At 62.3% G+C, this 11,686-nt stretch overlaps 3 protein-coding genes across 4 annotated transcripts in view; 2 read left to right on the forward strand and 1 right to left on the reverse strand.

The window, feature by feature from the left end:
* The window catches only part of CHLRE_03g164750v5 (uncharacterized protein), a 3,225-nt gene extending 1,388 nt beyond the window's left edge, over window positions 1–1,837 (forward strand). The window contains exon 3 of the mRNA XM_043060765.1: window positions 1–1,837. This exon is cut by the window's left edge and continues 234 nt beyond it. The gene's annotated coding sequence lies outside the window, so the exon portion shown is untranslated.
* Window positions 1,838–2,377: 540 nt separating this feature from the next.
* CHLRE_03g164800v5 (uncharacterized protein) lies at window positions 2,378–8,212 on the reverse strand. Of its 2 annotated transcripts, none has more exons than XM_043060767.1 (9): window positions 8,126–8,212; window positions 7,641–7,730; window positions 6,936–7,073; window positions 6,118–6,421; window positions 5,803–5,895; window positions 4,913–5,586; window positions 4,402–4,605; window positions 3,943–4,116; window positions 2,378–3,652 (listed from the first exon to the last, which is right to left on the reverse strand). In XM_043060767.1, the coding sequence occupies exons 1-9, from the start codon at window positions 8,183–8,185 to the stop codon at window positions 3,365–3,367; spliced, it is 2,025 nt and encodes a 674-aa protein (XP_042925896.1). In that variant the 5' UTR covers window positions 8,186–8,212; the 3' UTR covers window positions 2,378–3,364. The 2 variants fall into 2 exon arrangements, with proteins under 2 accessions (XP_042925896.1, XP_042925895.1); XM_043060766.1 differs by having other exon boundaries at window positions 6,873–7,073.
* Window positions 8,213–8,312: 100 nt separating this feature from the next.
* On the forward strand, window positions 8,313–11,234 carry CHLRE_03g164850v5 (uncharacterized protein). Its single transcript, XM_001703484.2, has 5 exons — window positions 8,313–8,591; window positions 9,481–9,711; window positions 10,002–10,026; window positions 10,097–10,280; window positions 10,651–11,234. Exons 2-5 carry the CDS (start codon window positions 9,483–9,485, stop codon window positions 10,996–10,998), a joined length of 786 nt encoding a protein of 261 aa, XP_001703536.1. The 5' UTR covers window positions 8,313–8,591; window positions 9,481–9,482; the 3' UTR covers window positions 10,999–11,234.
* The last annotated feature ends 452 nt before the right edge of the window (window positions 11,235–11,686 follow it).

The following is an 11,686-nucleotide window of genomic DNA, read 5'->3' on the forward strand; positions in this document are numbered from 1 at the left end:
GAAATTGCAGGCACCGCTTGTAGGGGCGGTTTGAGTCCTCGAAGACCAGCGCCTTGCCCTGGAGCTCGCCAAACTGTCACGGCGTAGGTGCCAATCTGGTGCTCGTCGTACTGCTTGCGAATGTTGTGCGTCTTTGCGTAGTCCCACAGCTGCACAGGAAGCAAGGGGGCCCAATCACACAGGAGCAAGAGGCGTGTGTGCAGCGAGGTGCGCACGCCAAAGGCGTGCACGCCAACGGCCAACCCGTACCTTGACGCCCTTCAGCGACATATCCAGCAGCTCCAGTTTGAACTTGGGCTCGACGGGGAGTACTCGGATAGGGTGTGTCGCGGTACGTATGATTCAGTCCCATGTTGGTTATCATGCCATATGACGAGCAGCAGGGCCGGCTGGGCCGCTCTTCCCATAGAATGTCCAATTTTTGTGTTTTTTCTATGGCCAGGTGCCCCGTGCCACCCGTGCCTGTGTCCGTGTCTGTGCCTGTGGCTCGTGTCGTGCAGTGTTTGTGCCCCAGTACTGTTTCTGCCTTCTAGATCGCGTTGTGTTGCCCCGGCGCGAATGCGGCTCTGCGTCCACTTTGGGGTCGCTGCTGCGCGCTTGCGGCCGCCCTGGCAGTGCGTGTCATGCTGGCGGTTGCTCAGCCCAGAGGCGGGATCCCTTGACTATTTGAGCATACCAAAGGCTGACCGGTAGCGGCAGGTGGCGTGCGCCGGTTCTGCCTGGCGTACACAAGTGGCTCCAGGTGAAACATGAGGGCAGAGAAGCACGCACACAATTCATGAGAACATTTCTTTCTTGCGGGGGCAGTTCTTCTGACAAACTACACGTATCAGTCATGACATTTGACATTCACACGGCATCAGCTGGGCGTTGGCCCCGGCATTGGGCATTGACGAACTGGACATTTCTTGGATGCTACTCAAGCATGTGCATAGCGCTGACGGCTCTTGTGTGTGAGGATGGGGGCAGATTGCTGAGTTTAATTTTAGGGAGGAGCGGGCTGCCGCGCTGGGTGTAGGTGCCGAATGCACGCCTGCAGCGGCAGCGATGTGGGCTGCGCAGGCTTCAAGCCAAATGAGGGGCCCTGTTGCGACGCCGGCGGTAGCGTATGCTGTAGCGACGGCAGTAGCGAAGGCAGTAGTGGCGGCGATTGCTGGAGATTGTGTACCGTAGCTACCCGTGTGTGGGACGCATTGGAAGCAGGGGCAGCACAAAACATAGTATACCGTAATGGCGGTTCTAGGACAGTCGAGGGGCCCGACTAACCCCCAACAACTCGTGTACGGCACTCCAACCCCCTTCAGCCTTACACGAGTTTGCGTGGGAGTCGGCAGCTGTGCCAGTGTGAGCAGGTAGTTGTACCGCGGCCCGGCTCGGAAGCTACCTGGCTGTAGTGAAGCACACGGGTCGTTGGCGGTTGTCGGCAGGCAAGCGAATGGGAGTGGGCAGTTGAGCACGCACACGTGCAAGAAGCTGCGACAGATTAAGACGGAGCACGGTTGAGGCTGGCGGTTGGCGCGCCGCGCGAGTGTGAATGCATAGTCGTGCACGCGCCGTTTGGGAAGCTGCGTGTGAAGTGTGAAGTCAAGAGATACGCGTGGGGTTGACCCTGTTTCCATGAGCTGCTGCCCCTGGGCGTACACGGTTTCACAGGGTTGACGGTGGGACCTGCCTGAAGAAGCCACGGTGCGCGGCGGGACTTGCTGGAGTGCACGACAGTCGCTGGAGGGCGCGCGAGGGCCGCAGGGCGGGGCGCAGGGGCAGCTCGAAACTCGGGGAAATTCGATGCACGCCGCCGCCGTGCGCATGGCCCTCGGAGTTGTAACCATTATCAATGTCCAACTTGCAAAGACAGTTTGGGGCGCTCGCTCATGAACAATCTGGCGCGTACGGCCGGTCGCGTCCCTGGCTCAAGTCCCGGACGGGTGGGTGCTGTGAACTTGTTTGTTGGTTGCTCGGAATCCTCGGATTGGCGCCTGTTGGGCGCGGGTCAGGGGGCCTCAAGCCCTCAACGGCGGGGTTCTCAACAGGGAGCTTGAAGACACCGCAGCTAGGCCTGTCGTTTGGGGGAATTGGGATTGTTTGAGGGGGCGCCAAGGGGGAGGTACGAACTAAATTACTAAACCCCCAGACCCCATGTCCAAACCCCCCCGGGCCCCCCTCCGGACCGACGACCGACCTCCCCCACCGTTTACCCCTCAAACTGCCCTCAAACCCCCTCAGTTTGTAGCCAGGTTGGCGTCAATCGACTGCTCTGGGCGAGCTCTACAGAGCTATACCTCCAGTTCAGCTGGAGGCACACCTTGACTGGCAGCCATGCCACACAAGTCCCTGTGTCCATGGCCGACCACCGACCCTTCTGTCAGATTACCGGGGCGTGCGCTTAAGCTTACAGTTGCGCTGTCCATATGATGTTCGAGATTGTGTGCCGGAAGAGATTGGTCGACTTTCTCTCAGGATCATGTGAAGCATCCCGGGATTAATGTGACGCATCGATGGCCGGCGGCAGCCTGTCGCCATGACCCACACCAAGGCTTGGCCGTTGCAAATTAGCATCAGTTCGCATAGTCCCCGTGAGAGACGCTCGAGTGGAGCTCTACGCTACTACGATGCGGATGTGGACGGACATGCGGCCGCTTTCCAGAGGCCAAACCTGGCCAAACGTTCTGCAAAATGCTTTAGTATTTGCGGGCGTGCATTCGGCACCTACACCCAGCGCGGCAGCCTGCTCCTCAAATCCCCCATCCTCACACACAAAAGCCGTCAGCGCTATGCACATGCTGTGTAGCACCCAAGAAATGTCCAGTTCGTCAATGCCCAACGCCGGGGCCAACGCCCAGCCGATGGCCGTGTGAATGTCAAATGTCATGACTGATGCGTGTAGTTTGTCAGAAGAACTGCCCCCGCAAGAAAGAAATGTTCTCAAGAATTGTGTGCGTGCTTCTCTGCCCGCATGCTTTACCTGGAGCCCCTTGTGTGCGCCAGGCAGAACCGGCGCACGCCACCTGCCGCTACCGGTCAGCCTTGAGTATGCTCAAATAGTCAAGGGATCCCGCCTCTGGCTGAGCAACCGCCAGCATGACACGCACTGCCAGGGCGGCCGCAAGCGCGCAGCAGCGACCCCAAAGTGGACGCAGAGCCGCATTCGCGCCGGGGCAACACAACGCGATCTAGAAGGCAGAAACAGTACTGGGGCACAAACACTGCACGACACGAGCCACAGGCACAGACACGGACACAGATGGCACGGGCACTTCTGCTGAGCGCACCTTTCAGCAGCACGCACGCAAGGTACACACTCTCACTACAGTGCACGCCACACCGCGCCACCAACGAAGGCCTTGGCGCAAGCCGCGCGCTGCCGCTACAACGCGCTGGGCTGCGCGCCTGACCCGGGCGCTGGCGGCAAATCCGCCGCGGGCAGCTTCGGGCTGACGGACAAGGTGGGCGACTGCAGCGCACCACCGGAGCTATCCGGCAGGTTGAACCGGACGGAGGTGCCGCCGAGGGAGGTGTTGTAGGAGGGCCCGGAGGGCGCCGGCGCGCCGGCGGACGCGGCAACGGCGGCAGACTGCTGCGAGGCGTCGTGCAGGGTCTCGAGCACCTTGTTGCGCTCGCGTAGCCGCGCGTTCTCTTCTTCCAGCATCGTCAGCTGTGTATGAAAGAGCGAAAGGGCGAGCGCAAGTGAGTGGGCGAGGGCAAGGGCAGCCTCGGTGAGGTAACAAATACAGCGATGGGCGAGCCTTGAAATGGCGGAGTCGTGGAACCAGCGGCCAAAGACGCGGCGCGGAAAGTCTACAGTTGTGCCATGCTGCAGACACAAGCAATCCGAGGTTGCGGGTCCGGCCCAGACAGCGCTGGCGGCCGGCGATTCGCGCATCAACCTCAGCGCAAGCCCGTAATGCGATGCGGTCCACACCAGGGAAGCAACCCGGCGCTCACCCGTGCCCGCAGCTCCGCCATCGCCGTCCGCAGCTCCTCTGCCCCCTCGCCCGCCGCGGCCGGGCTCAGCGCCATGCCGGGCGCGCCGTCGAACAGGGAACGGGTTGACTGCGCTCGCGACAGCAGCAGCGGCACTCTCCCCTTGTCGCACTCCTGGACGGCGCCCAGCAGTTTCTGCGGGTGCGGCGAGGAGTGAGCGCAACGCGGCGGGCACGGAGCTCAAGGCGAGGTGAGGCGCCTGGCACAACCACCAAGCGACACCAAGTCCATTTTCCCCTGCCTGCGCCTGGGGCCGTAAACCGCCCGTACCGGGAAGCTGAACAAACCAACCGTCTGGGCTTGGGTTCTTGCCTTTGCCGGGACCGACAGCCAAGCTCGCCAACACCTCTATTCCCGCCGCCCCAAAACGACGGTCTCCTCCATCCCCCCACCCTCAGCTCTCCACACGCAGCCGCACACCTGCAGCGCTGCCTGGTGTGCGTTGGCGTGGTCCAGCAGCTCCTGCAGCTTGGGCAGCATGATGCTGATGGGCGGCGTGATGGAGGAGGGGCCGGAGGGGCCGGTGGGCGGCTTGCCCAGTAGTGCACCGCCGCCGCCGTCGGAGCGGCTCTTGCCCGCGTCCGACAGGTTGGCCAGTGAGGAGGTCTTGGACAGCGGCCGGGACTGCAAGCAGGTGGGTGGGGAATGGAGGAGGGGGATGAGCGCCGGAAGGGGGGTGGCCGTGCTAGGCGGCCTAGTGCTCGCGCCCGCCCGGCCGCTGCGTTGCCTACTGCACGCGCCCGAAGCCTTTGGCCGCCAGGCCAAGAGGCCGTCGACGCTCTGAAGAATTCAGCGTCCCTGTCGCCTCGCGCTAATGCGCTTGCATCTCGGCAATTTGGTCCCATCAGGTCCTATGTGCATTCCGTGAACAACAACCGCCCCCCCACCACCAACACCCGCGCCCCATGCACGCCATGCCACAGCCGCGCACCTCGGCGCCCTGCTCCGCCACGATCTTGAAGCGGCCGCGCTGCTTGGGCTCCACACTGGTCACACTCTCCTCCACCTCAGTCCGCAGCGTCGGCTGCGGCCCCGGCGCCACCGCCGCCGCAGCCCCCATCATCAACCCCTCCTCCCCGTGCGCCGCCGCGCCGCCCAGCAGCGCCGCGCCGCCGCCGCTGCCCGCACCAGCCATGTCCGCGAGCCCCGTGGCGGAGCCGCGCAGCGCGGACAGGTCCGGCACCGTGCCGCCGCTGATGGAGGGGCCGCTGAAGGTGTTGTAGGTGGAGAGGCTGCCGGCGCTGGAGGCGGACACCATGTGCGGCACGCCGGCCACAGACGTGGTGGCGAGCGAGGGCAGCGCCACCGCGCTGCCGGAGGCCACCACACCATGCGGCGCGGCCGAGGACGCGACGGGCACGGCTGGGTGCTCGCTGACCTCGAAGCGGCCCTTCTTCTGCTTGGTGACGGCGGTGGGCGTGGTGGCCATGCCACCCATGTTGCCGCCCACGCTGCCCTCCCGGCTGAGCCCCGCCGCTGGGCTGACACCGCCGCCGGGCGAGGGCGGCGGCATGTCGCCATAGCCGGGCATGGCGCCGCGGTCGCCGCCCGCCAGCCCTTCCCCGGACGCCACCGCGCGCAGGGGCGCTGCCACGGGCGCAGACACTGCGCGAGCGCGGAAGAAGAAGGTGCCGAGCGCGGCGGGCCGGGTCAGCTCACGTGCCGCGTTGCTGCTCATCGCCGGGACCGCCTGGCTAGCTACAGCGGAATGCGCTTGCCCAGAGGGCCCTAGGCATGTGGGCTAGTGGGATGCCGAGCACGTGTGTTTCCTTTCCCCCGGGCGCCCCTCCCTTGGTCCCATGCCGAGGAGCCGCCACTCACCGTCTACCGTCATGGGTGCTGGCGTCGGCGAGGGCGCTGAGAGTGGCAGCACCGAGCCGGTCCTCGCGGTGGACTCCTGCCCGCTTACCGTGGCTGCGCGGCGGGCAGAAGAAACACCAGAGGGGCATCGGTGCGCAGCCAGGGCGACGTAATGCGCCGTTACAGCTGCATACAGTGTCCTCTCAAGCTTGCCGCAGGGATCACGGTAGCCGCCCCTGCCCGTCCTGTTCCCCCTCTGCCGCTGCATCGCTGCCCTCCCTCCTCCCTGCTCCTTCCCCATTTCCACGCCCCTCCACCCCACCACGCGCCACCCACCAAACGCCGACATGAACGACCGCGCCGCCTCCCCGGCCGCCGCCGCGCTCCCCGCTCCCGTTCCTCCTGCTCCCGCTCCCGCTGCCGCAGCCGCCTGCTCCTCCGCCTGCGCCACTAGGAACGCCTGCGCCGCCGCCGCGCTGGTGCCGGTCAGCGTGTCCTCCCGCTCATCACTCTCGCTGATGGTTGGCAACATGCTGGCGGCGCCGTGCGCGCTGCTGTCGTCGTCGGGCTCGAGCGCCGCCTGCGCCTTGAGCGCCGCCAGGTCGAAGTTCCAGGAGGACACGCCTTTGCGGTACTCCTCCTGTGGGTGTTGGGGACAGGGCGCAGGGGATGACAACAGGGGCAGCGGTGGTGAGTGCAGGTGCGGATGTAGAGAGGGGTGGCAGGTGCGGGTGTAGGGAGGGGTGGTGCGGGCGCGGCGGACGCGCAAGCAGGAGTGGTGGCAGGCGCGGCAGGGCAACAGGCTGGTGGATGGACCAAACACGCTGGGTGGCGGCGGCGCAGCCTCAAAAACTCCGTAGCGAAACACACGAGCTAAACAGTACAAACAGTCACAAAACCGGCCCGCACCCCCGCCAACACCGACAAAATACATGACAGCCTCCAGACTTTTCTGCATCTCCTCCCGCATCTGCGAACCCGTCAGTTCAGACAGGGCACCACCCAGTTGCACACGTTGGGTGGCGCCCCCCTTGTCCCTCCCACCCCGCACCCCCGCCATCCCGCAACCCTGCCGCCGAAACCCTGCCCACCCGCGCTTTGATCTCCTCCAGCTCGTCCGCGTGCAGCGAGGCCGCGTCCGGCGGCGCCCCCACCTGGCTCTTCTCCAGGTTTCGGTCGTTGTCGGTGACGTTGGTGGCGGCCATGCCGTTGCGTATGCGGTTGACGCGGTCCGCCAGCGCGGGCAGGTTGCCCACCAGGAACTCCTTCAGGTACTTGGAGTCGCGGGCGATCTGGCGGAAGTGGGAGGGCGCGTCAGAGAGGGTGGATCGGGTGGGCGGGAGGGTCAGGGTGGGTCAGGGTGGGTGGGTGGGTGACTGGGTCAGGGCGTTTGGAGAGAGGGCTTACCGGTTGCAAGAGCTCATGCCCCACAGCTCGCAGTCCCGCGCCCGCTCCAGCCCCGCGGCTCACTACCTCCACCCCTTCCCATCACCGTTGCAAATTGTTTGCCATCTTCTGGGGTCTGGGAATTAGCTGCACCCTACGGGACTTCACCAACCTGCCTTGACACTGTCCCATCGCACACCCCGTCCAACCACCACAACTTCCATCGGCCCCTACCTCGCTCCTCCGCAAGCGCACAGCCCATATGCATGTGTCGCTACATCGCGCTTCACCGACCCGGCAATCCACCCTCATCCCAGCCACTGCACCTTCCTACCCGGCTCCCGCCCTCTCTCCTATCCGTCGCCTTGGGCGCCCAGACCCCAGCACTCGCCCCGCCCCCCGCCCTCAAGAGTTGTCATATCGCTTCCACCGGTGTGGACTAGTCCCGGCCATTCGCAACCTTGCGTCCCCACCTTGAAGAACTTGTGCTCCAGCAGCTGCGCCGCGGTGGGGCGCTTGTCGCTCTCCTTTTGCAGGCAGCAAGCCACCAGGTCCTTCAGAGCCTGTACAAGGGAGGGGTTCAGCCGTTCATGTGGCGAACAAAGTGGTTGAATCATCATAAGCGTATTGTGCCGACGTCCACCCGGGGGGGGGGGGGAGGGAACAGGCACAGAGGCTCGCGCGTGAGCCGGGTGGACGGTATGAAAGACACGTTCTGTAATGTGATGCTTACCCACCCCAGCCCTTTCCGCCCTCCATCCTACCCTCCACCTGCACGTCCAGCGCACGCCAGTGTGTTACCCCAACCCCCGCCAACTGTTGCGAGCCCGCACCTCCTCCCTCCTTCCTCCTCCCTCCTTCCTCCTCCCTCCTCCCTCCTCCACCTCCTCCGCCTCCTCCACCTCCTCCTCCTCCACCTCCCGCCCCCCCTCCTCCTCGTCCCCCTCCACCCCCGCACCTTGGAGAAGTGCCGCTTGCCCTTGTCCTCCAGCGTGGGCGCGGGGTTCTGCAGCGTCATGACCAGCACCATTGGCATGGTCCATCGCGAGACAGACCGAGACTTCGCCGGCCCCCGCAAGAGTAATCCTGCCGCCCTCTCTCTCTGCTAATATACTGAATTACATATGCTTGCGCGTACTGGTATGCACTGAGTTTTGCTTTAGTTTAGCTGCCGGGAGCCGGCATGGCTGGCTTTGCTAGGAACGCGCTAACCGAAGTGAAGGATCGCATCAACGTTATCCGAAGGGAACTCAAGGAAACCAAAGCTGGACTGGAGGCCGAAGGCTGCACGCGCCAAGACGTTCTGAAGCTCACGCAACCGCTTCAAGAGCGCCTTCTGGAGCTTGAGAAACAGAAGCAAATCTTACTGGAAGCCGGTGTCAAGGCGGAGGAAGAAGGCCGCGCAAGAGGCACGACATACGCGGGTGGGTAGTTTTTGGGCTGAGCCGTCCAGCTGGTCCTTCTGGGGTCACAGCGGCGGTCCGGCGTGAGTTCATCGCGGCAACTGTCTGCCGGGCAGACAACTTGGGTGGTTATTAGCAAATAGAGGTTACATGTGGGATGACAGCCGCGGGCAAACCAGGGCTTCAAAAACGCACCAGACAGTACGCACACCCCGAGATCCCCGAATGACCCCCATGCTCCTCGCCTTCGGAGAGGGGAGGAACCCCAGGCCCGGCTCATCGCAAACACTAGCGCTGCTCACCTAAGCCATGGGTCGGCGTCATAAGACTAGGGTCAGGCCGGTGGCGAGTCCAGTGCTGGCCCTACAATGGTAATCATCTGATGCTAGGAATGGGTACTGGTTCGGGACTACCGGTAGGTCCCAGCGGCAGACTCAGAGGCCGAGGCAGACTCACAAACGCAGCTAGCCGCGGCCAGAAGTCCGCAATCACCTCCACACCAATCCTTCGCACAACAGCAACCTCCGCAGTCTGGTCTGCAGTATTATGGCAAGCGTGAAGCCGCTGTTGGCTGTTTTCCAGAGCCCTACAGCAGCCAAGCGCATGATGTTCCACAACACCTGTGATAGCCTGGGTGGCGCCTGTACCAACCACGACTGGTTCCACGTGATGTCCACATTTGCATGTGATGTACACATCTCGCGGAGCCTCCGCCACCACGCGCACTGTCCAAGAAGTGATGAACCCGAGCCCCAGCAGTCATCTGAGGCCCACACAGGCATTTCTCTGCATGCCCATCCGCGGCCAACACCGCAAGCAGCCCGTGAATCCATTGACTGCAGTGTTCCCCGTGGCCACGAGCCCCCACATCCCGAATCTTGCACCCCCCCGGTCCATTCATCGCTTGCAGAGATGGCCTCGATGCTGAAGGGCCTACAGGCCGTGCTGCCAGCAATGGAACTGCTTGTACAGATGTACGTGAATCAGTTTGTCTACTCGGCCAGCACGGCATCAAACTCCCGGCAGGATGATGACTTCAAGCTGCAGCTCCAGACGTTCTACCATAATGCCTTGGATGAGCAGCAGTGCCAGCTCCGCTGTATGCTGCTCAACGTGCAGCTACCCATGACCCTGGTGACGGGTAAGGCTCTCAGTTGCCGAAGTTTCCCTACGGAGGGGGGGGGCATTATTCAGGCCAAGCTGGCCTGTGTCACTTTAGATTCGTGCATATTTCTGACTGTGTACTCAATGTCCATAGCCCAGGACTGCACTCATTGTCTAGTGCACTCGGACTCTAAGCCAGACGGAGCCATGAGGCCCAGTAATCTCCCCCTCCACCATAGACTTTTACACATCTGTCTATCATCCCTGCATGCTGACTGATTTAAAACCTTGCCTGACCCAATGCTACATCGCCAACTACCTGTGCAGGCTTTCACCTGTTCAAGCACTGCTGGTGAGTTATTAGCAGTACCTTCAAGTAATGCCTTGTCAGCACAACTCATCGTGCCCCTGTCTGCCTACAGGAAGCCGTACCTGCGCACTCTGCTGGGCTTGAGTGACATCAACGACCCCCGGAATGGGCTGCTTCTGTTTGAGCCGCTGCAGCATGCCTTTGATGACTCACAAGTATGCTTCTTGTATGTGGAGGATGCCGGCGAGCCCAAGTTCAAACTGGAGCTGCTGGACATGTCGCTGAAGGGCGTCAAGGTACGGGCTGGCGTGCACACCTCGCTTGCATGCACACCTGTTGTTTATGCAGTCACAAAACGCATCCCAGGTTGACAGGATCGCTTACACCCCCCCCTTAGAAGGGTGCGTCCTCGAACCCATGTTTGCTGGCGGCAGTCAGCGGGTTAAGCACTCAGCGTGTACAAGGGCTTGCCATTGTTTAAGCTTGGTGCGTGACTTTGAAGTAAGCACGCTTGGCGCGCATCAACCTTATGACCTTAGGGCCGTATCGCACATATGCGCTATTATGTCTTGATACCAATTGTAAGCAGTCATAAAACGCATCCCAGGATGACAGGATTGTTTACATGTTGCTCCTGTGTGATTGGACCCCTTGCTTCCTGTGCAGCTGTGGGACTACGCTAAGACGCACAACATTTGCAAGCAGTACGGTGAGCACCAGATTGGCACCTACGCAGCAACAGTTACCTTCGGCGAGCTCCAGGGCAAGGCGCTGGTCTTTGAGGACTCAAAGCGCCCCTACAAGCGGTGCCTGCAGTTTCAAGCGGTGCAGGCGGTGCGGCAGGCAAAGGAGAAGAAGTGGTTGCCGGAGGATTGGGCCCCGTCGGCGAGCCTTAGCTACAACACTGAAGACGCCAAGGAGCGCATGGACGCATGGCTCACCTTCGCCGTGGAGGCGCCGCCGCCTCCGGATTCGGACAGCGCATCGGACGGCGCACCCGGCGGAGGCAGTTGAGCTGGAGACGTAATATCGGTGCCACCCACGACCGTGAATGGCTGGGTCATGTGTACCGTTATGCACAGGGGCAAGGCCCGCATGTCGTGATGACTTCACAAAATTCGGCAATGCTTGAGGAAAGCCAGGCGGTGGGTGGGTGACAGGGTCACTGCAGGGGCGGCGGTGGGGAGCTGTGAGGAGTACTCGGATAGGGTGTTTTGCGGTATGTAGGATTCAGTCCCATGTCGGTTATCATGCCATATGACGAGCAGCAGGGCCAGCTGGGCCGCTCTTCCCATAGAATGTTCAATTTTTTGTGTTTTTGCCATAAATGCCATAAATGCGCTCAAAGGTGCGCTGGAAAAACACAAAAATTGAACATTCTATGGGAAGAGCGGCCCAGCTGGCCCTGCTGCTCGTCATATGGCATGATAACCGACATGGGACTGAATCCTACGTACCGCAAAACACCCTATCCGAGTACTCCTCACAGCTCCCCACCGCCGCCCCTGCAGTGACCCTGTCACCCACCCACCGCCTGGCTTTCCTCAAGCATTGCCGAATTTTGTGAAGTCATTACGACATGCGGGCCTTGCCCCTGTGCATAATATAATGGTACACATGACCCATTCACGGTCGTGGCCCTGCTGCTCGTCATATGGCATGATAACCGACATGGGACTGAATCCTACGTACCGCAAGTGCG

This window comes from Chlamydomonas reinhardtii, chromosome 3, assembly GCF_000002595.2.
Source record: "Chlamydomonas reinhardtii strain CC-503 cw92 mt+ chromosome 3, whole genome shotgun sequence".
Taxonomy (NCBI): Eukaryota; Viridiplantae; Chlorophyta; class Chlorophyceae; order Chlamydomonadales; family Chlamydomonadaceae; genus Chlamydomonas; species Chlamydomonas reinhardtii.

Coding starts and splice junctions, on each gene's coding strand:
- CHLRE_03g164800v5 (XM_043060766.1), bottom strand. CDS start 8,185: ATGACGCTGCAGAACCCCGCGCCCACGCTGGAGGACAAGGGCAAGCGG. Junction 6,422..6,872: donor TGGAGGAGATCAAAGCGCGG/GTGGGCAGGGTT, acceptor CAACACCCACAG/GAGGAGTACCGCAAAGGCGT. Junction 5,587..5,802: donor AGCACCCATGACGGTAGACG/GTGAGTGGCGGC, acceptor GCGCTCGCGCAG/TGTCTGCGCCCGTGGCAGCG.
- CHLRE_03g164850v5 (XM_001703484.2), top strand. CDS start 9,483: ATGGCCTCGATGCTGAAGGGCCTACAGGCCGTGCTGCCAGCAATGGAA. Junction 9,712..10,001: donor ACCCATGACCCTGGTGACGG/GTAAGGCTCTCA, acceptor CTACCTGTGCAG/GCTTTCACCTGTTCAAGCAC. Junction 10,281..10,650: donor TGTCGCTGAAGGGCGTCAAG/GTACGGGCTGGC, acceptor CTTCCTGTGCAG/CTGTGGGACTACGCTAAGAC.